General features: G+C 36.7%; 1 protein-coding gene across 1 annotated transcript in view; it reads right to left on the reverse strand.

Moving 5' to 3' along the window:
* Nucleotides 1–1,232: 1,232 nt before the first annotated feature.
* Nucleotides 1,233–24,852, reverse strand: part of LOC110459581 (disheveled-associated activator of morphogenesis 1-A-like) — a 30,718-nt gene continuing 7,098 nt past the window's right edge. Inside the window, exons 4-27 of the mRNA XM_021511910.1 lie at nucleotides 23,150–23,206; nucleotides 19,388–19,476; nucleotides 19,028–19,163; nucleotides 18,506–18,703; nucleotides 18,027–18,137; nucleotides 15,348–15,451; nucleotides 14,590–14,656; nucleotides 14,219–14,336; nucleotides 13,649–13,784; nucleotides 12,873–12,999; nucleotides 12,618–12,740; nucleotides 12,229–12,445; nucleotides 11,877–11,980; nucleotides 9,119–9,163; nucleotides 8,567–8,815; nucleotides 7,184–7,290; nucleotides 6,400–6,488; nucleotides 4,769–4,983; nucleotides 4,538–4,599; nucleotides 3,834–3,894; nucleotides 3,333–3,467; nucleotides 2,636–2,809; nucleotides 2,089–2,173; nucleotides 1,233–1,770 (exon numbers count right to left, since the gene is read on the reverse strand). Coding sequence (XP_021367585.1) covers nucleotides 1,637–1,770; nucleotides 2,089–2,173; nucleotides 2,636–2,809; nucleotides 3,333–3,467; nucleotides 3,834–3,894; nucleotides 4,538–4,599; nucleotides 4,769–4,983; nucleotides 6,400–6,488; nucleotides 7,184–7,290; nucleotides 8,567–8,815; nucleotides 9,119–9,163; nucleotides 11,877–11,980; nucleotides 12,229–12,445; nucleotides 12,618–12,740; nucleotides 12,873–12,999; nucleotides 13,649–13,784; nucleotides 14,219–14,336; nucleotides 14,590–14,656; nucleotides 15,348–15,451; nucleotides 18,027–18,137; nucleotides 18,506–18,703; nucleotides 19,028–19,163; nucleotides 19,388–19,476; nucleotides 23,150–23,206 — 2,943 coding nt within the window. The 3' untranslated portion in view covers nucleotides 1,233–1,636. The remainder of the gene's footprint in view (nucleotides 1,771–2,088; nucleotides 2,174–2,635; nucleotides 2,810–3,332; nucleotides 3,468–3,833; nucleotides 3,895–4,537; nucleotides 4,600–4,768; nucleotides 4,984–6,399; nucleotides 6,489–7,183; nucleotides 7,291–8,566; nucleotides 8,816–9,118; nucleotides 9,164–11,876; nucleotides 11,981–12,228; nucleotides 12,446–12,617; nucleotides 12,741–12,872; nucleotides 13,000–13,648; nucleotides 13,785–14,218; nucleotides 14,337–14,589; nucleotides 14,657–15,347; nucleotides 15,452–18,026; nucleotides 18,138–18,505; nucleotides 18,704–19,027; nucleotides 19,164–19,387; nucleotides 19,477–23,149; nucleotides 23,207–24,852) is intronic.

Below are 24,852 nucleotides of genomic sequence, written 5' to 3' on the forward strand. Positions count from 1 at the left end.
GGCCATCAGAATGTGTAACTTTATCAGGGAGTGCTCCTGTGGGATGCTGTACATGACTTTTCCTGTACAAAATGCATACGAAGCCATATCAGTTGGCGGGAAATCACAGTCACTAGCCACATACTATTTTGATTGTAGATTACGGGATTGTTATTGATCTCTAACAATGTCACAAAACTAGATCTGTTCTCCGTGGAATATGTTATACAGCACTATAAACAAATAGTAATCTCTCGGCAAACACAGTCATACCACTGAATCCACTCGACTTCACCTAGATATATAGAACTCTATTTTGCAGATCAGTGGATTTTTTTCCATGTTTATGAGTGTCTGCTTACCAGGTATTATCTGGTGAAACTTAATTTTATAACAAATTGCTTCATTTTTACACTTCCATAAAATAACTTTTGCCAAATTAACTGTAAATATTTTTTGTGCTAATACTTTTGACATTTACAAATGTAAATATCTCAAAAACGTTAAATGAAAAACTCCATTTACGTCTGGTACTCTATCACGATAACAAATTCTTGTAAAGAAGGCGCCTTCTGAAGCTTAGCTGTTTTGCAGCATTTAAGGATCCTGCAATGTCATTTGAGGCATAATCGTGAAAACGTAAGCTGTTAACGGCACTATAAACAGCAGAACATTTACATATTATATAGGTTAAATTACAGACAGGATAAATGTATTCCTGTCATGTTTCTAAGCTTCACATTTCCTATTGTTACTTCAGATTTTACAAGGTAATCTATCTGTTACCGGTGTCAATTCTGTTTTAGAAGAAGGTTGAAATTGAAATGGACAAGGCAGTGAAAATGTATTTTTACAAAAACACAAAATTTCACAGTAGGAATGACAAGCTGTATACACTATTTAAAAAAAAAAAGTGACTTATGATCTGTCTATTACTATCTTCTCAATCTCCTAGACAGATCCTACACTTCCATTATCAATTGGACAAACCCTTACCATCCTCCAGATCCTACACTTCCATTATCAATTAGACAAACCCTTGCCATCCCCTAGACAGATCCTACACTCTCGTCATTAATTAGACACACCTTCCCCATCCTTCAGATCTTACCCTTCCATTATCAATTAGACAAATCCTCCCCATCCTCCAGATCCTACACTTCCATTATCAATTAGACAAACCGGGGACCCTCCCCATCCTCCAGATCTTACACTTTCAATATCAATTAGACAAACCGGGGACCCTCCCCATCCTCCAGATCCTACACTTCCATTATCAATTAGACAAATCCTTTCAATCCTCCAGATCCTACACTTCCATTATAAGTCATGTTTAACCTACTCAATGAAAAGCTATTGGTAGTAATATGCATGCTGGTATAACATTAAAACTTGATATTGATCCTGCAAAAAGACACTTTACTGAACAATAATTGTAAGACCAGTTTCTTCAAACACTCTTTTTTCTTTCTCTTTGTTAGTCTTCATCTTCTTCATTTGTTCTTCTTCTGTTCACAGAATTTTCAGCATCTCTATTCATTCAAACAAACTTGAGATGCCAATATATCTGACCTAAGAATCAGTAGCGAGCCTAGCTCACGTAGACAGACAAGCCTGTACAAGTTGTTTCCCCTGCATAAATATTCACAAATTATTGTTAAGAAACTGGACCAGTTCTCTCCCTTGTATCATCTTTGCTAGGTGGTGGTTTCTTTCTGATGCGTCTACCTTTGAACTCATCACCAAACACATCCCCTGTCCTTAGCGCGGAGATAAGCTCATCAAATTCTCCTGCAATGAGAAAATAAGGCACAGAATGCAGCCATAGCTTCACACATTGAACAGTATTTATTACATGAACATATCTCACAAAATTACAGGAACTTTTGTCAAAATATTTTCTGATCATTCTTGAGGACAAAAAGACAATTAGATTTATGGCCTCAACCTACTTTTCCTGTTATAATTTTATCAGATTTTTGAAATGTCACATGACACCATCAACACTTATCAGCATATCAGTATTTACTATTATGTTCAACTTGAATGAAAGAACAGAATAAACTATTACAGGAGATGAGAGAAATTTGATACTGAAGGTCTCCGTACCTTTGTTAGATTTCTTTGCCTCCACTCCGTTTCTGATGGGGCTGTCAGCTCTCCTACTCCTCAGTCTCTCACGCTCCTTCTTTATCTGCAGTAAACAGACCATTGTAGGTATTTTTTTATTACCAAGATCAAATTACCACCTTTAATACCTTATTCAAAGTAAACAAACCATTTTTTCTTCTTTTTTGAAAAACAAATTCCCTATTTCCTGTCTACAATTTCGCAAGTACTGTTTGTCTTTTTTCATTCCAACTGAAAACTTAGATGCTTGTCCAGATAGAATTAGAAAAGCAGCAAAAATATCATTTTCTTATTTCATAAATTCTGATGTGATCTTGATGTCTATCTCATGTCTTTGTATTATATGACAGAATAGGATACCGTTGTAATTTTTGTAGCCTTTGTCCCATATAATCATGGTCTCTTAGACATAAACAATGATGCATGCATGTACCTTTTCAGTCACAAAACAAGTGAACTTTAAACTTTCAGGTGAATATTAACTTAACAATTCAATGAAACTAAACATATGTAATAAAGCACTTACTGATTCCTCAAATACAGCCTTTTTCTCCTCTTCCTCCTTCTGTTTTTTGATTCGCTCATTCTCTGCCTTGGCTTCAGTCAAAGAACTAAGAAATGAATCTATAATGCTGAAAAACTCATCAGGTTTGTTGTCATAGGCCTCCTGCTCACAGAACTGCTTCAAGGATTTACCAAACTACAACAGTACATAAAATACATTCAGTGCATCCATAATCAAAATACATAGGAAATGTCTTATTCCCAAAATTTCAATCAAAACAGTTTCTACTGCAACTAATTGACACAATGTTGATTGCATGAGATGAAAATGAAGCCCAATATCGTGCAAAGAATTTTTGATGACAATATAGTTCTATTTCGTGAAGTTTTCACTCCCTAAATTCTCATTTAGTTCAGGTCCTGGTTTTAGGAATGTACTTATTTCAGGTGAAGATTTTAGGAATGTGCGTATTTCAGGTCAAGATTTCATCTATTTCGAGGTAATGTTTCAGGTATATATGTTCTGGATAAAATTCCATGTATTTCAGAGCAAGATTTCATGTAACTCATGATAAATTATCACATAAATTATTTCAGGGTAAAATGCAGGCATCAGATCATAAATATTGATAGTTCATTAGTAAGAAGATAAGTTGGTGAAAGTTTTAGTCTTTATGTATTAACAAACTTTGAGTACATAGCCAATAACACTTGGTTACCTTTTGAAGCATCTCATCCCGATGTTCCTCCACCTCCGAAAAGTTATAGGATGCCACAGAGTGGAAGTCATTCATCACATTCACAAACTTGTCACGTTTATCATGAGAAGGCTGGTTTCGGAAATATTCAAGTTCCTGTAATGGATATCACGTGCTATCTTTTCAAGGCGAAATACTCAAATGCCTAGCACGAAATCTCAATGAAGCAACATCTGTATCACAAACTACAGAAAAACAGACATGGATAAAACTGACAATTTTTTTATTTTTTATTTTTAAAGTTAATGACTAAGATACCCATTGCCCATAGCAATATATGTATAAGTTACTGTAACTGATATAGTGCTGAGATGGGTGTCAAGAAAATTGGACTTTAATATTAAATATTACTTGGGTGTCAAAAGGTACAGAAGTAACTTTCAGAAAATTGATATGGTAGCTTCTGGGGGCTTCAGTGCTGGGCACTGGATATTAAAGTATGTTAAAATAAAAAAACCATACTTTTTCAATTTCTTCTAGGCCAGCTTTTATCACAGCAATATCTTTATCCAGCTCTGCCAAACTGAAAGTAGAGACATACATATTTATCATAGCAATATCTTTATCCAGCTCTGCCAAACTGAAAGTAGAGACATATATATTTATATTTAGAGATATGGGTCAAAGAACTAATATCAACGGTAACTTCTCAAATAACACTGGATCCTTGCAAGCGTATGTTTGTAGGATACGATTACTTAAAAATGGTAAATGGGGCAAGGAATTAATTGTAACAGTGTAGACAATATGATGTGGCAGATTTTAAATGTACATAGGATTACAGTCTCCTTCTAGCTTTGAGCTAGAGGGGAATTTCCCTTTCGCTCAGTGATAGAGCCTCCGACTAGGGCCCTAGAGATCGAGGGTTCGATCCCGGTGGAAGCACAATATTCTCTTTCCTGTTACAATGATGTTATCAAAGTTTTGGAGCAATCCACTCCTTTATCGAGACACAGAAAAAACATAATATTAACCATCACTACTGTAAATGACATCCACACTGGTCTTTACCACAAAAGTTCTTATCAAGAATTAACATGAAAATACACACCTCATGAAATATCATGTGAGTGACAACATTGTAGGTGCATGTTACTGATAGTATTTGATGTGTCAATCATACACAGAAGTTAGTGTACAAACTGCTAGCTCCATTTTATACTCACTTGACTTTAGCGGCAACCTTTACACAATCAAGTTCTTTTTCCAACTTCAGTAAGGCAGGGAACTAAACAAAAAAAGAGCATAAGGCTATAGTAACCAATACTGTAACAAACCCAAACAAGTAAGTGTGAGGGCACCACATCTGATAAAGAAAGTGACATGCTGTAATCAAAATCTCTATATTGCACAATACGTATACAAGAATAACGTATCTGAGGAACAGCTGTCATTACCTGTTTTTCTATCACCTCCACTGTGAAGTGGAGAAGCGTGACGCTCCTGTTTACACTGGATTTCGTGTCTAACATCTTGTTCAGACTTTCTATTCTGTACCCTCCGGCATTTCCTCTCTGTCCACGGTTCATAAAATTGCCAAGCACCAAAATGATTTCCAGTAACTGTTTAAACTTTTTATTTGTTGGGAGGTCTTGTGAGGACCTAACAACGGCTGAAATCATAAACATTGCAAAGTTATCAACAAACTGCCAAACATTGTCACGAAGGTTGTTTGGAACGTGAAAAAAATAATTCCGTGAGCATGATTTAATATTTTTCATATTCTTTTTTTTAAGACTGTGAAATGCTTGTGATAGTATCCTGTCCTCATATGACCCTGGCTAGCTGTTGAGAGGATGTTAAACCCCAAATAAACGAAACTGTGTAAGCACAGTAACGGGGAGGATTGGGATTCTAACCAGTGTAAGGGGCTTACTGCAAACAACACTGATATTTTTCTTAACTAACTCTCCATCACAAGGTCAACGCATTTGTAGGGTTTACATTACATTTTTTGCGGTCATAAATATTGCGATAATAAACTAAATTAACATTTTATTATATACCCTTTATTTACATTGTCGTTCATTAACTTGATCATTATTCTCCATACTTACATCATCATTGCAGCTGCTTCCACCTAAACCCTATTGCATTCATAGCCATATGAATAAAATTGGATTTGCTCCCAAAGATTTAAGCAATTTTAATTGTGAAAACATAAACGTAACATTGGATATCAACGAAAGGTATCAGTGAAAATCATTCTTTGTATGTACATATATACTGTACAATTATGGACTTTTGTGATGGTTCATGTTGATAAGAACCTGAAAAAATCACATTGATCTAGGCGAGCCTTTTCGGTATTGATCAATTCATTAAACGGTGAGCCTTTTCGATATTGATCAATTAATTAAATGGGGAGCCTTTTCTATATTAATCAATTCATCAAACGGTGAGCCTTTTCGATATTGATCAATTCATTAAACGGTGAGCCTTTTCGATATTGATTAATTCATTAAACGGCGAGCCTTTTCGATATTGATCAATTAATTAAACGGGGAGCCTTTTCGATATTGATCAATTAATTAAACGGCGAGCCTTTTCTATATTGATCAATTCATCAAACGGTGAGCCTTTTCGATATTGATCAATTCATCAAACGGTGAGCCTTTTCGATATTGATCAATTCATTAAACGGCGAGCCTTTTCGATATTGATCAATTCATCAAACGGCGAGCCTTTTCGATATTGATCAATTCATTAAACAACTGTTTATAAGCAGTAAAAGTGCAGGGGATCCCCTCATGGTTATATTTCAAAATTAATGTGAAACGGGAAACTGGTCCACATGAAATTTATGAATAGGTCATGTGTATAGGATCCAGTCGATGATATAGTGAGAAATCAGTACAAAATAAACCTAAACAATGACTTTGTTTCAACACATAAAACTGTTTTTCAATAATTATGGAATAAGAATTATATTTTGTTTGTTATGGTGGAATGAAGTGCACTTGTTTAGACAATAGAACATCTTTTTCATACAGTTTGATCAAGATTATATAAGAATTCAATTACTTACCACTTATCTTGGGTCTAATGTCACCGATTCTTTCCTGGAACTTTTTCTTGAAATATAATGCGTTCAATCTTTGTTGATAATGAGATATCCTGGAATAGGAGATTACAGTATTTGTTGATAATGACTGTAATCTCTATTCCAGGATGTCTCATTATCAACAAAGACGGAAATCTCTATTTCAGGATATCTCATTATAAACAAAGACTGTAATCTCTGTTTCAGGATATCTCATTATAAACAAAGACTGTAATCTCTGTTTCAGGATATCTCATTATCAACAAATGCTGTTATCTCTATTCCAGGATATCTCATTATCAACAAATACTGTTATCTCTATTACAGTCTTTGTTGATAATGAGATATCCTGGAATAGAGATTACAGTATTTGTTGATAATGAGATATCCTGGAATAGAGATTACAATCTTAAATGTGTGTTTATCTTCAACATTACATCCTGGTCTTCAACAGACATTTTGCTGACATATAATTAGCCATGGAAGAACAAAATTTTACCATTTCAAAAAAATAATGATACGATAGTAACAAATTTCATTTACTGTATCCATGGCATAATAAGTGCAAACACATTTTAGTACGGAACTGGTAGCTCTCCTGTAGAACTAAGATTTGATCTCAAGCTACCTCAAAGCTACCTTGATTTCTGTTTACAGTTTTAACACAGACCTACAGATGGCATCTGATGATGATAACACAGGCTGGGTATATTATAACATATTATAACAGTTCTGTACCCCTGTAAGTGTATGGAGTCCAGCTACTCACCTCGTGGCCTCGTACAGGAACCTGTCTGCCCGCGCCATCTGTTCAACCTCCTTGGAATGTTCTGCTAGTAATTGGACCTCCTCTGTTGTAGGTATAAACTTCAGTAACTGGTAGAGAACAATTTCATGACATTAGTAAATAAGTATTTATGGAATTTTAACATTAAATTTGTCTTTTTCGAAACTGCTAATTTTACCAGTTGGTTCAATGAATCAGTCAGCCAAGAGGTGTAAGCATCTGACAATGTCTTAATCCTAGATGTATCAAAGATCACAAGGTTTACGTTTATTTTCCACGATGAAACAGTTTAGTACCGCTTAACAGCTCAGGGTGGAGCATATGATGATAGTAAAGTAATTTTTCCAAATCCAATTATTTTCAGGAAATATACAACTTATGAAAATCTCAATATTATTTGACTGCACAGTTTTTCTTGCTTTGTATGCTCAAAATTTCATATGCTGATGTGAGAAAATATCATTAACCAAGCAGCAATTGTTTCTAACATTGTACCACTTTATTCACAAAAGGCAAGACCAGCATGCATCTGTCTATCTACAGCCTTGAATGTACCCTACTCCAACAATGTTAGAGGTTTTACACGGCGAAAAACTTTTGACAGGCGCCGCGTAAACTCTAACTGCCCATAGCTGATTTTCCCGATGCTGACGATCACATTTTCAAAGTTCGGATTAAGAAAGAGTAATATCGTGTTTACATACATTTAAATGGTCAAAAGGGTCCAATAAATATTCCTTTCCATAAATCCATGATTATATGAGAAAAAATTCATGTCAAAGACATAAATAATGAGTTTTTCCTCATTCGAAGCGAAGCAGACAGCATTTGCCATGATTTTTCCGGTTAATACAAAAATGGATTACATGTAATGTTTCACAAGCGGAATACAAACAAACTCCGTATCATTTTGTTCCGTTTGAAATCCCCCTTGCTATTTTGTATTAATCCAGAAGCCATGTTTTAAATGTAGGTCAGAGAAGTGCGACAACGACATGGACATGTATTTTGAGTGTTCTATTCCGTAATATACTATATATTTGTGTCTATGACATACATATGAGATCTATATTATATAAACTGTGAGCAGACATCGTTGTCATGAACTGTTAACCACTTTAGTGAGTTTTTCAAGCATATTTTGTTCCGCCCGGATTTCGGGCGGAAACTGCATCAAAGAATTAGTGTTTCGGAAATGAGAGGTCGCAGTCGGCAAAATCATGTCCGATTGAAAAAAGGCCGACCAGCGGCCTCTCATGTTATGGGAGTAGAATTTACCCCAGCTATGATTGAATACAAGGATCCAACTTCAGTTTGACTTCCCAATAGTTTTAGAAATGGACTGTTTGAGATGTTGGAGCATACCTGTTCTACCATGTCCCGAGGGAGGTCCTCCTGAGAGTCTACAGACAGGATGGCCTTCATCACCTCATCATTGGTCAGTTTTAGCTTGGACAGAAGTATGGTACAGTTCTGTGCCCGACGCCCATCAATCACACACAACTCCTTGTTCTTGGTCTTTGTGGAGTTTGTTTCCTCACCATCCTCATTCTGCTTCTTCTGGTAGGCCGAAAACTTGTGTTCAAAATCCTCCAGGTCTAAAATCTTCAATACCTACAAATAATTCACATTCTATAGATACATCATCAATTAGTATTCTTTCTTATTATGCATCAAGCACAGGAAGTGTCAAATAGTGAGTGACAATACCTTTACTGAAACCAACTTAATACAATTACATGTTTTCATTCAAAGAAAATGGTGCTAAATTTCCTTAAAATGCAGGCTCAGGATGGAGACAAAAATAGCTCACAAAGGTTGGACCTTACCATGCGGTTTCTATTTAGTATTTATGTGTACATCTTTGAATCCAAATTACAAGTTAGAATGAACCATAGACCTGTGATGTTTACTGACCTTTTTTGTGTCTAGACCAGACCAAATAGTTCCTGATAGTTTCATCTACAACAAATCAGAAAATAATTTTGAATGTATCGATTATAATTCTAAACTAGAAGAGATAAAGCCTGTACTAATATTTCATATCGTACCAGTAATGTCATAAATTATTAATTATATGGATGTGAGTATTTTATCCCTAAAACATTTAACATCCATCTTATTTCCTCATTTGAACTATATACAATGGATTTCAGAATCATAAGATCAAGTATGAGGGAAAATTATTAAATCTGGTATGTCTTAATACTTGTTATGTCTTTTTGTCTTTCTACAAAATTGACACCCTGTTACATCTTCATTGAAATCCCTGACAGTGATATCTGCCAGTGACCTTGACCTCTGAATGTACCGAACAATTCAATTTTACTGGAAAACCACACGAATATAAACAGAGATCTATAGTGGCCCAGTCTCTAACAGAGATCTATAGTGACCCAGTCTCTAACAGAGACCTAAAGTGACCCAGTCTCTAACAGAGACCTACAGTGGCCTAGTCTCTTATAGAGATCTACAGTGGCCCAGTCACTAACAGAGATCTATAGTGGCCCAGTCTCTAACAGAGACCTAAAGTGGCCCAGTCTCTAACAGAGATCTATAGTGACCCAGTCTCTAACAGACACCTAAAGTGACCCAGTCTCTAACAGAGACCTACAGTGGCCTAGTCTCCAACAGAGACCTATAGTGGCCTAGTCTCTAACAGAGATCTACAGTGGCCCAGTCTCTAACAGAGACCTACAGTGGCCCAGTCTCTAACAGAGATGTATAGTGGCCAAGTCTCTAACAGAGATCTATAGTGGCCAAGTCTCTAACAGAGATCTACAGTGGACCAGTCACTAACAGAGATCTATAGTGGCCCAGTCTCTAACAGAGCCCTACAGTGGCCCAGTCTCTAACAGAGATCTACAGTGACCAAGTCTCTAACAGAGATCTACAGTGGCCCAGTCTCTAACAGAGATCTACAGTGGCCCAGTCTCTAACAGAGACCTACAGTGGCCCAGTCTCTAACAGAGATCTACAGTGGCCCAGTCTCTAACAGAGATATACGGTAGCCCAGTCTCTAACAGAGACCTAAAGTGACCCAGTCTCTAACAGAGATCTATAGTGGCCCAGTCTCTAACAGAAATCTATAGTGGCCCAGTCTCTAACAGAGATCTATGGTGGCCAAGCCTCTAACAGAGATCTATAGTGGCCCAGTCTCTAACAGAAATCTATAGTGGCCCAGTCTCTAACAGAGATCTACAGCGGCCCAGTCTCTAACAGAGATCTACAGTGGCATAGTCTGTAACAGAGATCTATAGTGGCCCAGTCTCTAACAGAGACCTAAAGTGACCCAGTCTCTAACAGAGACCTAAAGTGGCCTAGTCTCTAACAGAGATCTATAGTTGCCCAGTCTCTAACAGAGATCTACAGTGGCCCAGTCTCTAACAGAGATCTATAGTGGCAAAGCCTCTAACAGAGATCTATAGTGGCCCAGTCTCTAACAGAGATCTAAAGTGACCCAGTCTCTAACAGATATCTACAGTGGCATAGTCTCTAACAGAGATCTATAGTGGCCCAGTCTCTAACAGAGCCCTACAGTGGCCCAGTCTCTAACAGAGATCTACAGTGGCATAGTCTGTAACAGAGATCTATAGTGGCCCAGTCTCTAACAGAGACCTACAGTGGCCCAGTCTCTAACAGAGATCTATAGGGGCCCAGTCTCTAACAGAGACCTACAGTGGCCTAGTCTCTAACAGAGATCTATAGTGACCTTGTCTCTAACAGATATCTACAGTGGCATAGTCTCTAACAGAGACCTATAGTGGCCCAGTCTCTAACAGAGATCTAAAGTGACCCAGTCTCTAACAGATATCTACAGTGGCATAGTCTCTAACAGAGATCTACAGTGGCCCAGTCTCTAACAGAGATCTACAGTGGCACAGTCTCTAACAGAGATCTACAGCGGCCCAGTCTCTAACAGATATCTACAGTGGCATAGTCTCTAACAGAGATCTACAGTGGCCCAGTCTCTAACAGAGATCTACAGTGGCCCAATTTCTAACAGAGATCTATAGTGGCCCAGTCTCTAACAGAGATCTACAGTGGCCCAGTCTCTAACAGAGATCTACAGTGGCCCAATCTCTAACAGAGATCTACAGTGGCCCAGTCTCTAACAGAGATCTACAGTGGCCCAGTCTCTAACAGAGATCTACAGTGGCCCAGTCTCTAACAGAGATCTACAGTGGCCCAGTCTCTAACAGAGATCTACAGTGGCCCAGTCTCTAACAGAGATCTACAGTGGCCCAGTCTCTAACAGAGATCTACAGTGGCCCAGTCTCTAACAGAGATCTACAGTGGCCCAGTCTCTAACAGAGATCTACAGTGGCCCAGTCTCTAACAGAGATCTACAGTGGCCCAGTCTCTAACAGAGATCTACAGTGGCCCAGTCTCTAACAGAGATCTACAGTGGCCCAGTCTCTAACAGAGATCTACAGTGGCCCAGTCTCTAACAGAGATCTACAGTGGCCCAGTCTCTAACAGAGATCTATAGTGGCCCAGTCTCTAACAGAGATCTACAGTGGCCCAGTCTCTAACAGAGATCTACAGTGGTCCAGTCTCTAACAGAGATCTATAGTGGCCCAGTCTCTGAACAGAGACCTTTTGTGGCCCAGTCTCTAACAGAGACCTACAGTGGCCCAGGCCTCGTCATCAGCAGAGACGTCCTAGGACTTACATCAGGTATCTTGGTCCAGTTAAAAGACTTCATAGGATTTTTTGGGCGTGGTCCTGATGGCTTGCTTGAGAATCCACCTCCAGGAGGAGGTGGGGGTGGGGCACCTGCAAATCAATCAAATTTTATGAATCAATGAGTTCATATATGTCAAATTAATTTTCATGATGATTTTAGTAAATTAGTACACATAATAAAGATATGCTTTCATAATGACAATCCATCTAGTCTTCAATAGCATTTATTTGTACCAAATTTTATTGAAAATATAAGGTGTAAAATTTAGGTAAAATCATATTCACAATTGATTTCATATGAAATAAATCTGACAAGAGTCAAAGCACTAAGAGTTTACCTGGAGCAGAGGGTGGAGGCGGAGGAGGTGGTCCAGGAGGGGGAGGGGGAGGAGGACCAGCAGGTTTAGCCCCAATAGAACTGATGTCAGGTAACATGCCATTACTCCCTATGTCCATGATGGCCGCTGTTGACAACCCCATCTTGGCATCATCTGGAAGACTGCCCGTCTTCACAAGATGTGTCAGCTTTTGTCTTTCACCCCGCTCAGCAGATAACTGAAGGAATTTGCATGAAACTGTACATTCTATTTTCATCAATTTTATTAAATTCAAGACATCTTGCAAAAGTTAATTGAAGGGTGAGAATTTCATAGCGAGATCAGAGTTTTCAACATAAGAAACCTTTCTTTGATAACAAATGTATTAGGTTTTTTGACAATCTACTGACCTGGTTCCGTAGAGCCTCTATCTGAGCCGAGTAGTCTGCTATCGTCTGCTTCATTTCCTGCTGAGCTTGCATTTCCTTTTCCAACTTGTTCTTCATTCTTGTTACTGTAGATGACAGTTCATCCTGACAAAAAAAAAAATATCAGTTGGGGGGAAAGTTTTGCTATTAAAGGTAGATTTGATCATTCATTTCAAAATAACAAGGTAAATGAAAGTTTGCTGTTATCTTGAATGTTTTATAAGTCAGGCCACACACCTTTTCCTCTGCTTTGATTTCACATTCTCGTTCTTTTTTGGTGACCTTGTTTTGCAGTTCGTCTGTGGTTTTCTCTAGATCCCGTATCTTCTGCTGCCATGTCTTGATATCATACTCACTACTCATTCTGTAGTAGAAACAGTCTTATCTAAACAAGCTGTACCTCAGCTTAGTAACATTCCACTGAATCAGCAAGGAACGTACCTCAACTTAGTAACGTTCCACTGAACCAGCAAGGAACGTACCTCAACTTAGTAACATTCCACTGAATCAGCAAGGAACGTACCTCAGCTTAGTAACGTTCCACTGAATCAGGAAGGAACGTTCCTCAGCTTAGTAACGTTCCACTGAATCAGGAAGGAACGTACCTCAGCTTAGTAACGTTCCACTAAATCAGCAAGGAACGTACCTCAACTTAGTAACGTTCCACTGAATCAGCAAGGAACGTACCTCAGCTTAGTAACGTTCCACTGAATCAGCAAGGAACGTGACAGAACATTATATCTTTAACAAACTTTTTACAAAACCTTTCATTAAAGTAACAAATTACTAATAAATGTGACACATGTCTCGAAAAATCTCCTTTTCTTCCTTTGTAAATAATTAATATTGTCATAATTCAAAAGAAATTTGTTCTACTTTCTTTAATTTCCTGATAATATGCAATAGACAGTCACGATCAGAAATTAGAAATGTATCTTTTATTTTAAGATTCAATTTACTTTCTGAATGTAGAATATTTTTGACAAAACACAAAAACACAAGTTGATACATACTGTCGTATGAGTCCTTTAACGTTCATTTCCACTACGGTACAGTCTGGGTCTTGTCCGCTCTTCTGCTGTAGAGCCACCTGCTGGACAATGCGATCGACGATCTGCCATACCGCCACCACACTGGCATCGTTACCAACTGTAAACGTAACTCTTACGTACAGAACGTCCTTCCACACTTTATACATGATTATATGTTACAATTAAATAACAAGGAAAGCAGAATATTTGCGGGTAAAGCAAAGTACCGGATAAAAACAAACAACACTAATCCTCCATTTCCTACATGGACTATGACTCAAAGCGGGTCTTTCTTACTTTTGCCTTTGAAAACTGAGTGCACCTTTATTTTTCAAACTTAAAATGACAAACCTATCTTTAAGTCACGGTAAGCTTAGACAGAGGTTACAAGATAAACTTCAATTAGTGCAAAAATATAAGTTTAAACAAGATTGGTATCATAAGAAGTTCTAGAAAAATATTAATAATCAAACATGCAGTATGCCGAAGGCTTTTTGGAAAGTCTTATTTCTGACGGTTAATTAGGGAGTGTGCCATTTAACTATTACTCACAGGGGAAGAGTAGGAGGTGTTGTAGTAAAGACATGAAGTGGGAGTAGGCCGTCGACATGGTCAACTTCTTCCTCAGCACATCAAACATACCATAGGCACTCTTTGTATCTACATGTACCTAAAACAACACTCACGTTTACTGTTATACTTACAATTTGTTCTATTTGTAAGTATACTAAAATAACCAGGTCATTTTTGTTTTAATAATTACATCTCAATTTCAAATTAGTCACTGGAAAATGTGGCAGCCCAACAGTGCATTCATATGATGCTATAATGTACAGAAGGATATGAATTGTTTATAAACATTTTGAAAAAGCTTTATCATATCCAGCTGGAGATATAAAATAATAAGGTTATTAAATACTCACATTTTCAAATTTCTTTGCCATTTGTTTTTCATCTTCACTTCTCATCATTTCAAAGAAGTCTAAATGCCTGGGGAAATGTGAACATGGTTGATGTAGAGTAAATTAAACTAAAGATTTATTTTTTGTGAACAAGAATATCATGTCTCCCCTTATCATCATATTGTTTGTGTGAGTGATGCAGATATACTGTAAACTTCTTTATATACTTTAACGGTTTAATAGTTACAGGGTAGACAAGATGTTCCTGAAAAGTTTTCCCTTATTTGACCTTTGACCTTGAAATCAAGGTCACAGTGACCTAATGACAGAGCTCTGCATACGCCTGTGGGCGATGCAAGGTTCATCGATAAATCTTTAACAGTTTAAAGTTAACAACCCAGACTAAATGTTACTGAAAAGTATGTACTTATTTGACATTAGACCTTGGGGTCAAGGTCACAGTGACCTATTGACAGTGCAGTACACATTGTTTGAGTGATACAGGTTTATTGCAAGTTTCATCAAGATATCTGACAGTTTAAAGTTATTAGAAGAACCAGGAGAAGAACCGGTACAATACAATAAACTCCCTTCTTTCAAAGAAGAGACATATTTATCACAAGAAATTCTTACTTTTAATTCAAATTATGTAAATGTTTTTATTTTATTTCCAATGAAAGTAATGATTTAAGTTTGTAAAAGATTGATCTTTAGGATCAGGAACTTCCATCACCTTCTGTATACTACAACAAGTGGACAGAAGATTCTATTATTCTCACCTGTCCAGTGTAGCATTATCATGTTTCCTCAACTTGTCTATGATTGGCTGGATCCCTAACATAAGGAACTCGTACCGCAGGTGTAAACGGAACTCAAGGTGATCCTGAAAACAAAAACAGAATAACATTGTTATTTTTTATGATTTTATACATCTGGGATTTATCAAAGGAATCAGGTATTAGTTTTCTGACTGACAGTGTTCAAACTAGAGACATCTAACAGTAAAATAATAAAAACAAAGGAAGGGTGTCTATAAAATTAACAGCAAATTAAACTTCATATATTAAATCAATCATTTAACAGTAGTTGTGGTGGCAAATGCCATTTTTGATTTGTAAGTTAACTTTGATATGTAAAAAAACAAATCACTTCAGCCACAGGTGTTGAGCAAATATTATATGATATATATAATATACAATACTAACAATTGATATTTTTTATTTATAGCGTATACAGGGTGTCATGCACAAGCCAAGTTTGAAATGTGTCCAGAAGCCATAACTCAGTACAAAATAAAAGGAAAGTATGTAGTCAATATGCAATTTATGTAAGTCTACTTAAATGAGTGAAGTTGTAAATGTCAAGTCAAAATATTAATTAGAAAGGAAATTATTGAGAAAACATTACTTTTCAATTGAAAATAACCGAAAAGACCCCCCTGACGTAATCCTTCTTTTATATATCAATCTTTAAGTGACGATTGAATTTCTGTCATTTTTCATTCCGTTACATATGCTTGTTTAATTTATACATGTTTTCAAAAACAGAAATGATATTATTTTGGTTTTTAAGCTCATTTTTAAAAACAGCAAACTGTATTTGTGATTTACCATACCCCTTTTGGTACCCCCAGAAACCCACTTTCGGTCAAAGTTTTACCTTAGTTTTTCCGCATGTCATACAATAGGACATCTTTGAACAAAATAAGGAGGTAAATACCCGAATATACTGGAGCCCAAAAAAGGGCCTTATAGACACCCTTCCTTTAGCACATGTGTAACCTTTGTTCCTTTTACCTTGACCAAAGACAATTAAAGTCTAATCAGGTGTAGAACTCGATGTAACCATACTATGGTGTAAATACAAACTAAATAGGTTCAGGGATTCATGAGATATCTTGTAAATAAGCTTTCTATACTTCAAAAGTGGTCAAATGTGACCTCGGACCATTTAACCTTGACCAATGACCACCAAAATATAATTAAGTACTGTAGAACTCCATGGTGTAAATATTAAGCAAAATTGTAGGGAGGTTCTGATGCAGTCTTGTATACAAGCCGTTATACTGTAGACGTATGCATGGATGTAGGCACGCACTACCGACAAAGTGAGTACTTATTGTATCTTCTTAACCTAAGTAGGGGAGTATAAAAACCTTCACAACTTATTAAAAATATTTCACAATTAACAACTCCTCTAAGGTGTACCATTATTTATGGTATTGTTATTGATTTGTCTAATAAATGGCTGCTGTGTATAAGCTGAAACAAACATGTATCAAGTAACATTATCTGATCGAGCTGGCGATTCTACACTAACATGTTACTGTGTAACATCTGGGGCAATGTAACATCCAACACAACTATCTGTGATATCTATAGTGTTTCACGTTTAACAGGGACACACTGGTGTGCTGGTAGTCTAGGTGTGGCTTTGATTTTGGGTTGTTAGTAACCAGTTTTGGAAGCTCTAAAGCAGGTTTTTAATAGTTGAGTACATATTGTCCGTTTCGGGGAAAGCAGTGATTGTCAACATCAGATTTAGAGTTGTATGTTTATAAATGAAATAAAGAGCTGTTATAAAGATCCATTTAGGATTTAGCTGCCATTTACAAAAAAAACATTTACTGCTTGGCTAGCCAAACACTAAATTAAGTTTAGAGTGAGGATCGAAGCAGATTTGTATCTATAGTTCCTAGTTCCTGTTTGTTTTTTTGGGTATCTTTGGCCTGATGAAATATCTATCCGTCAAAGTCTACCTCATTTTAATTACATCTTAACAAGTCATACTAAAAACCTTGAAAGAACTTCCTGAATGACTTTTTTTAGCTGAATGTCGCCCCTAAGTGTTAAAACCCCATATTGTTAGACGAGAGTAGGAACTCCGCCACTTGAGTTGGAGTGTGACAAACACTGAAGGCAGACAACGTAAAGTGACCTCACACCACCACCAAATGACTACACCTTCCTGTTTAATAACCAACCATCTGTTACAAGTGGAGTGACATCACCTTGGGTTACGTCAGATTTCGTATTGTGTATCATGTTTAAATGAGATCTTTCCAAACACAGGAAAAACAGTTGGATATGATACATTCTCAATCATCACAATTTGGAAATCACCATGTATTCAAGTGCTTGTACATGCTATTTTAGAAATATCAAGAGTATTTTCAAGATTATGTTTTATTTCAGACTTGTGTATAAAGTAACAAGAGATTACATACGGTTATATCTATTTTTAATGCTTACTAAGACTTGTATGTAATATCTATTTTTAATGCTTACTAAGACTTATATTTTTAACACTTATTTAGATTTGTGTGACTAACAAAAGGTCACATGGTGATAAAAAAAATATATGTTTTTTGCTTCTTGTGTGTAAGAAGATGTCACATGGTACGTAGAACATCACACAGGTAACAATACCACAACACAATCTAATGTGATGTCACCTACCTGTCCTGATCCATATCGCAGTGCAGCATTGATGAAAGACATGATGGCTGTTTTCAGGCTCACCTCCTCCTTGTAAACACCGGTACTGCGGTCAAGGTCGTTTATCAAGGTCTGTAGGTAAACCATAGAATAACATGGGAATCGGATGCAACACCATTAGAAATGTACCGTACAGGAACTCTTTCCATATATAAGGTTTTTTATTTCATTGGTATACAAAAACGTTTTCCTTTCATAAGGTTTTATCTAAACTGCCTACTTTGATTACGATATGCTCCTGTATTGCAGAACACATTTGACGAGATACGACAGTGTTTATAATGTAACACAAATCTTCTTCCAGTGTTTCAATGATGAAAATAAGATCTGATCAACAGTTGATATTATTATTGAACAATAAATTTTAAATGAAACCAAAGAATCTAAGTAAAAAATACATAATAATCAACACTTTTGAGAAAATCCCACACCACACTGACCTGGAACCTGGTTCGTTCTGCTGAGAATTTCTGGAAATGAAGCAATGCTTCAAGGACCTTTTTATGGCCACCAGGGACAAGGCAGACCGCTCCACAGATCTCCAGCACGGCTACCTTGGTACGGATGTTCTCCGTGGCCAGACTCTGGGCGATGATGTTGATACAGTTGGGATGGGCCAGCACATGTGCTCGTCCTTGCTACAAAACACAGGGGGAAAAGTGAACTCAAAAATGCTGTTAATTTGTCCTAATTATTTCGATCTTACAGCATAAGGATATTGTTAACATATCAGCACAATCTTGTTCATCATAACACTTTTCTCGAAAAAGACAATCATTATGATTGTAATGATAATCAAGTTTTAGTCTTGTAGAGAAACTGTATATAGCTGGCACAAATAATTTATATCACTAATAAGTTGCCAGTAACAAATATTACCAATATGTCACTTATCCTACACATGACACCTCAGAAGTTCCAATCCGAGACACATTTCTAACCCCTGCCCGTCCAACACCTACCGAGTTGTTCATGAGAGCCTTGATACAGCCAATGGCTGCTGTATGTGTGTTGCCCTGTAGTGACTCGTAGTTCATCTTCTCCAGAAAGTTCAGGAGACTCTGCAGACCTTCCAGCTCAATAAACCGTGTCACAAAACTGCAATATATTTCTTTGTATCAGGGTTAGACACCAGATAGTTTTCTTATTTATTCGAAACATAAATTAATATATCAACAAAATATAAATAAATAAACATACATGTATCTTGATACAGTAAAAAGACTCTTTGTTATCTGATACCGTTAAAATCTTGTTAATAAATCAAAGGGTACTGCATCATCAATAAAATGTGATATCTAGTTGCGGAAGTATACTCTCACCTCATTGGCTGTGTGCGGAGGGCAGTTTTCAGGTTGTCCATCTGCTTATGTCGTGCATCTTCCTCCTCAACGTCAAAGCTAACCGTGTTCTGTCAAACATACATCACATTAAAACTTGGCTCTACATTCAATATAAAACGAAACATAGTTTCTGGTCTATACTAGGTAGTTCCATGAAACAACAGTTTCTAGTCTATATATACTCGGTAGTTCCATGAAACAACAGTTTCTAGTCTATACTGGGTAGTTCTATGAAACAACAGTTTCTAGTCTATATATACTCGGTAGTTCCATGAGACAACAGTTACTAGTCTAAACTGGGTAGTTCCATGAGATAACAGATACTAGTCTATACTGGGTTGTTCCATGAAACAACAGTTTCTAGTTTATACTGGGTAGTTCTATGAAACAACAGTTCTAGTCTATACTGGGTAGTTCCATGAAACAACAGTTTCTAGTCTATACTGGGTAGTTCCTTGAAACAACAGTTACTAGTCTATACTTGGTAGTTCCATGAAACAACAGTTTCTAGTCTATACTCAGTAGTTCCATGAAACAACAGTTCTAGTCTATACTGGGTAGTTCCATGAGACAACAGGTCTAGCCTATACTGGGTAGTTCCATGAGACAACAGTTCTAAGTCTATACTGGGTAGTTCCATGAGACAACAGGTCTAGCCTATACTGGGTAGTTCCATGAGACAACAGTTACTAGTTTATACTGGGTAGTTCCATGAAACACCTGTTTCTCTTCTATATTTGATAGTTCCATGAAACAACAATTTCTAGTCTTTACTGGGTAGTTCCATGAAACAACAGTTTCTAGTCTATATTGCGTAGTTCCATGAGACAACAGTTACTAGTCTATACTCGGTAGTTCCATGAAACACCAGTTTCTTGTCTATATTGGGTAGTTCTATGAGGCAACAGATTCTAGTCTTTACTCGGTAGTTCCATGAAACAACAGTTCTAGTCTATACTGGGTAGTTCCATGAGACAACAGGTCTAGCCTATACTGGGTAGTTCCATGAGACAACAGTTTATAGTCTATACTGGGTAGTTTAATGAAACAACAGTTTCTAGTCTATACTGGGTAGTTCTATGAGACAACAGTTACTAGTCTATACTGGGTAATTCCATGAAACAACAGTTTCTAGTCTATACTGCGTAGTTCCATGAGACAACAGTTACTAGTCTATACTCGGTAGTTCCATGAAACACCAGTTTCTTGTCTATATTGGGTAGTTCTATGAGGCAACAGTTTCTAGTCTTTACTCGGTAGTTCCATGAAACAACAGTTCTAGTCTATACTGGGTAGTTCCATGAGACAACATTTCTAGCCTATACTGGGTAGTTCCATGAGACAACAGTTACTATTCTATACTGGGTAGTTCCATGAGACAACAGCTCTAAGTCTTTACTGGGTAGTTCCATGAGACAACAGTTTCTAGTCTATACTCAGTAGTTCCATGAACCAACAGTTCTAGTCTATACTGGGTAGTTCCATGAGACAACAGTTTCTAGTCTATACTCAGTAGTTCCATGAAACAACAGTTCTAGGCTATACTCAGTAGTTCCATGAAACAACAGTTTCTAGTCTATACTGGGTAGTTCCATGAAACACCAGTTTCTAGTCTATATTGGGTAGTTCCAATATATGAGACAACAGTTTCTAGTCTATACTGGGTAGTTCCATGAGACAACAGTTCTAGTCTATACTCAGTAGTTCCATGAAACACCAGTTTCTAGTCTATACTGGGTAATTCCATGAGACAACAGTTAGTAGTCTATACTCGGTAGTTCCATAAAACAACAGTGTCTAGTCTATACTGGGTAGTTCCATGAGACAACAGTTACTAGGCTATACTGGGTAGTTCCATGAGACTAGTCTATATATACTCGGTAGTTCCATGAAACAACAGTTACTAGTCTATACTTGGTAGTTCCATGAAACACCAGTTTCTAGTCTATACTCGGTAGTTCCATGAAACAACAGTTTTTAGTCTATACTGGGTAGTTCCATGAAACAGCAGTTTCTAGTCTATACTGGGTAGTTCTATGATACAACAGTTACTAGTCTATACTGGGTAGTGGGTAGTTCTATGAAACAACAGAGTTCCATGAGACAACAGTTACTAGTCTATTCTGGGTAGTTCCATGAGACAACAGTTTCTAGTCTATACTCGGTAGTTCCATGAAAGAACAGTTTCTAGTCTATACTGGGTAATTCCATGAGACAACAGTTAGTAGTCTATACTCGCTAGTTCCATAAAACAACAGTTTCTAGTCTATTTTGGGTAGTTCTATGAGACAACAGTTTCTAGTCTATATTGGCTAGTTCTATGAGACAACAGTTACTAGTCTATTCTGGGTAGTTCCATGAGACAACAGTTTCTAGTCTATACTCGGTAGTTCCATGAAACAACAGTTACTAGTCTATACTGGGTAGTTCCAAAAAACAACAGTTTCTAGTCTATACGGGGTAGTTTCATGAAACAACAGTTTCTAGTCTATAATTGGTAGTTCCATGAGACAACAGTTCTAGCCTATACTGGGTAGTTCCATGAGACAACAGTTCTAGTCTATACTCAGTAGTTCCATGAAACAACAGTTTTTAGTCTATACTGGGTAGTTCCATGAAACAACAGTTTTTAGTCTATACTGGGTAGTTCCATGAAACAACAGATTCTAGTCTATACTGGGTAGTTCTATGAAACAACAGAGTTCCATGAGACAACAGTTACTAGGCTATACTGGGTAGTTCCATGAGACAACATTTCTAGCCTATACTGGGTAGTTCCATGAGACATCAGTTTCTAGTCTATACTGGGTAATTCCATGAGACAACAGTTAGTAGTCTATACTCGGTAGTTCCATAAAACAACAGTTTCTAGTCTATACTTAGTTCCATGAAACAACAGTTTCTAGTCTTTACTGGGTAGTTCCATGAAACAACAGTTTCTCGACTTTACTGGGTAGTTCCATGAGACAACAGTTAGTAGTCTATACTCGGTAGTTCCATAAAACAACAGTTTCTAGTCTATACTTGGTAGTTCCATGAGACAAGAGTTCTAAGTCTTTACTGGGTAGTTCCATGAAACAACAGTTACTAGTCTATACTGGGTAGTTACATGAAACAACAGTTTCTAGTCTATTTTGGGTAGTTCTATGAGACAACAGTTACTAGTCTTTACTCGGTAGTTCCATGAAACAACAGTTTCTAGTCTATACTGGGTAGTTCCATGAAACAACAGTTTCTAGTCTCTACTGGGTAGTTCCATGAGACAACAGTTACTAGTCTATACTTGGTAGTTCCATGAGACAACAGTTTCTAGTCTATATTGGGTAGTTCTATGAGACAACAGTTACTAGTCTTTACTCGGTAGTTCCATGAAACAACAGTTTTTAGTCTATACTGGGTAGTTCCATGAGACAACAGTTACTAGTCTATACTCGGTAGTTCCATGAAACACCAGTTTCTAGTCTATATTGGGTAGTTCTATGAAACAACAGTTTCTAGCCTAAATAAATATATACACACATATCTATACAGATGAAGATGATGACCATTAATAATTAGTTGGTTGTACAGGGTTTAACGTCCTATCAACAGCTAATATCATTCAGGGATGTCATTTATAACTGATACAATAACATTTCTACAGATAAAACAAGTGCCACAGGGTAACCTAGTCATCAACACATATGGATTCATAGCCTTTCTCAATTTTCTCTGATTTATATAAAGCTGTTGAACACATACTTGAAATAATGCCTTGATTTTGTCCACGTAGCTATCTGCTGAGGTATTATCTCTGTCCTGAAATAAACACATTAGTTTTTTTTAGATCAGTCACTAATATTGAAAAGTAATATGAAACAGGTACCATAAATTCACAGATTCATTTAAAAATGAAGTACTGTTTGTCTATCAATCTACATATATACATGTATTTGTTTATATAATTGAGTGTATCATTTCAAAATCAATGAATAATCAAAATTTAAAGCAATTAAATTCATACTGCTGTTATGCTAACACAGAGAGATGAATGACATGAAAGTAGGCATCAGAAGACTAGATCCTATGGTTGTAATCTGATCATCATCATTGTATGTTGATCATTTAGATAACACAATTTATAGGTGAGTAAATGAAACTGTCCTGTCATTTCTGTTTGTAAATGTGAGTGTAATTATAACACCACTGGTAACTGATCAACAGGAAGTGTATAAAATTCCAATCAATAAAATGTTATTTAATTTCTGTTACGGTTTTGCAAAGTTTGGTATATTGATATAGCCTGAATGGTGTTTTCTGCTATCTAGCAATGTGTCACTGCTAGGTCCCACTGCCTGCAGTATATACATATGCCTGCTGAAATAGTACACCTGTAGTGTAATAGTGACATCTCAAGCACTTACATGTTGTAATAGTACCCCCGTAGTGTAATAGTGACATCCCAAGCACTTAGATGTTGGAATAGTACACCTGTAGTGTAATAGTTACATCTCAAGCACTTACATGTTGTAATAGTACCCCCGTAGTGTAATAGTGACATCCCAAGCACTTAGATGTTGGAATAGTACACCTGTAGTGTAATAGTGACATCTCAAGCACTTACATGTTATAATAGTACACCCGTAGTGTAATAGTTACATCCCAAGCACTTACATGTTGTAAAAGTACACTTGTAGTGTAATAGTGACATCTCAAGCACTTACATGTTATAATAGTACACCCGTAGTGTAATAGTGAAATCCCAAGCACTTACATGTTGTAATAGTACCCCCGTAGTGTAATAGTGACATCCCAAGCCCTTACATGTTGTAATAGTACACTTGTAGGGTAATAGTGACATCCCAAGCACTTACATGTTGTAATAGTACACCTGTAGTGTAATAGTGACATCCCAAGCACTTACATGTTGAAAGGGTGGCTCTGTGTGAAAATCAAATCTGATTAGGCCAAGGGAAATCAAGTTAGGAAGCAGAAACAATCCAAATGCATGGAAGCTTTGTATGAAGTTTGAACTTAACTCCATCAGCTAAAGAAACTCAACTTTTAATAAAACAGACTGTTTTTTTTTATATTGATAGTGACCTTGACCTTTGATCTTTTGACATGAAAAGGAATCCCATGCAAATGCTTTGGGCAAGTCAGTCAGATGTGAAATTAAATATGGTATTTTTTTGTGCAGATTCTGATTTTTCGTTGAAAGGAACAGGTCTAGGTAACCTTGACTTTGACCTTTGACTTTCTTTCCCAAAAAGAAGCTTTATACAAATAAATCCTGTATGACATTATTTCTATTTATATACATAGTAACAGTGAGCATAACATTCCACGTTTTGACCTGAAAAGCAATCCAAAACAAAGTGTTTTTTTTACAAGGAAGACGTTTTGAATTGGAGTTAGATTTACAGGAACTGATCAATTTAATGGGAAAAAAACAAATTCTATTA

This window comes from Mizuhopecten yessoensis, unplaced genomic scaffold, assembly GCF_002113885.1.
Source record: "Mizuhopecten yessoensis strain PY_sf001 unplaced genomic scaffold, ASM211388v2 scaffold10131, whole genome shotgun sequence".
NCBI classification, from domain to species: Eukaryota; Metazoa; Mollusca; class Bivalvia; order Pectinida; family Pectinidae; genus Mizuhopecten; species Mizuhopecten yessoensis.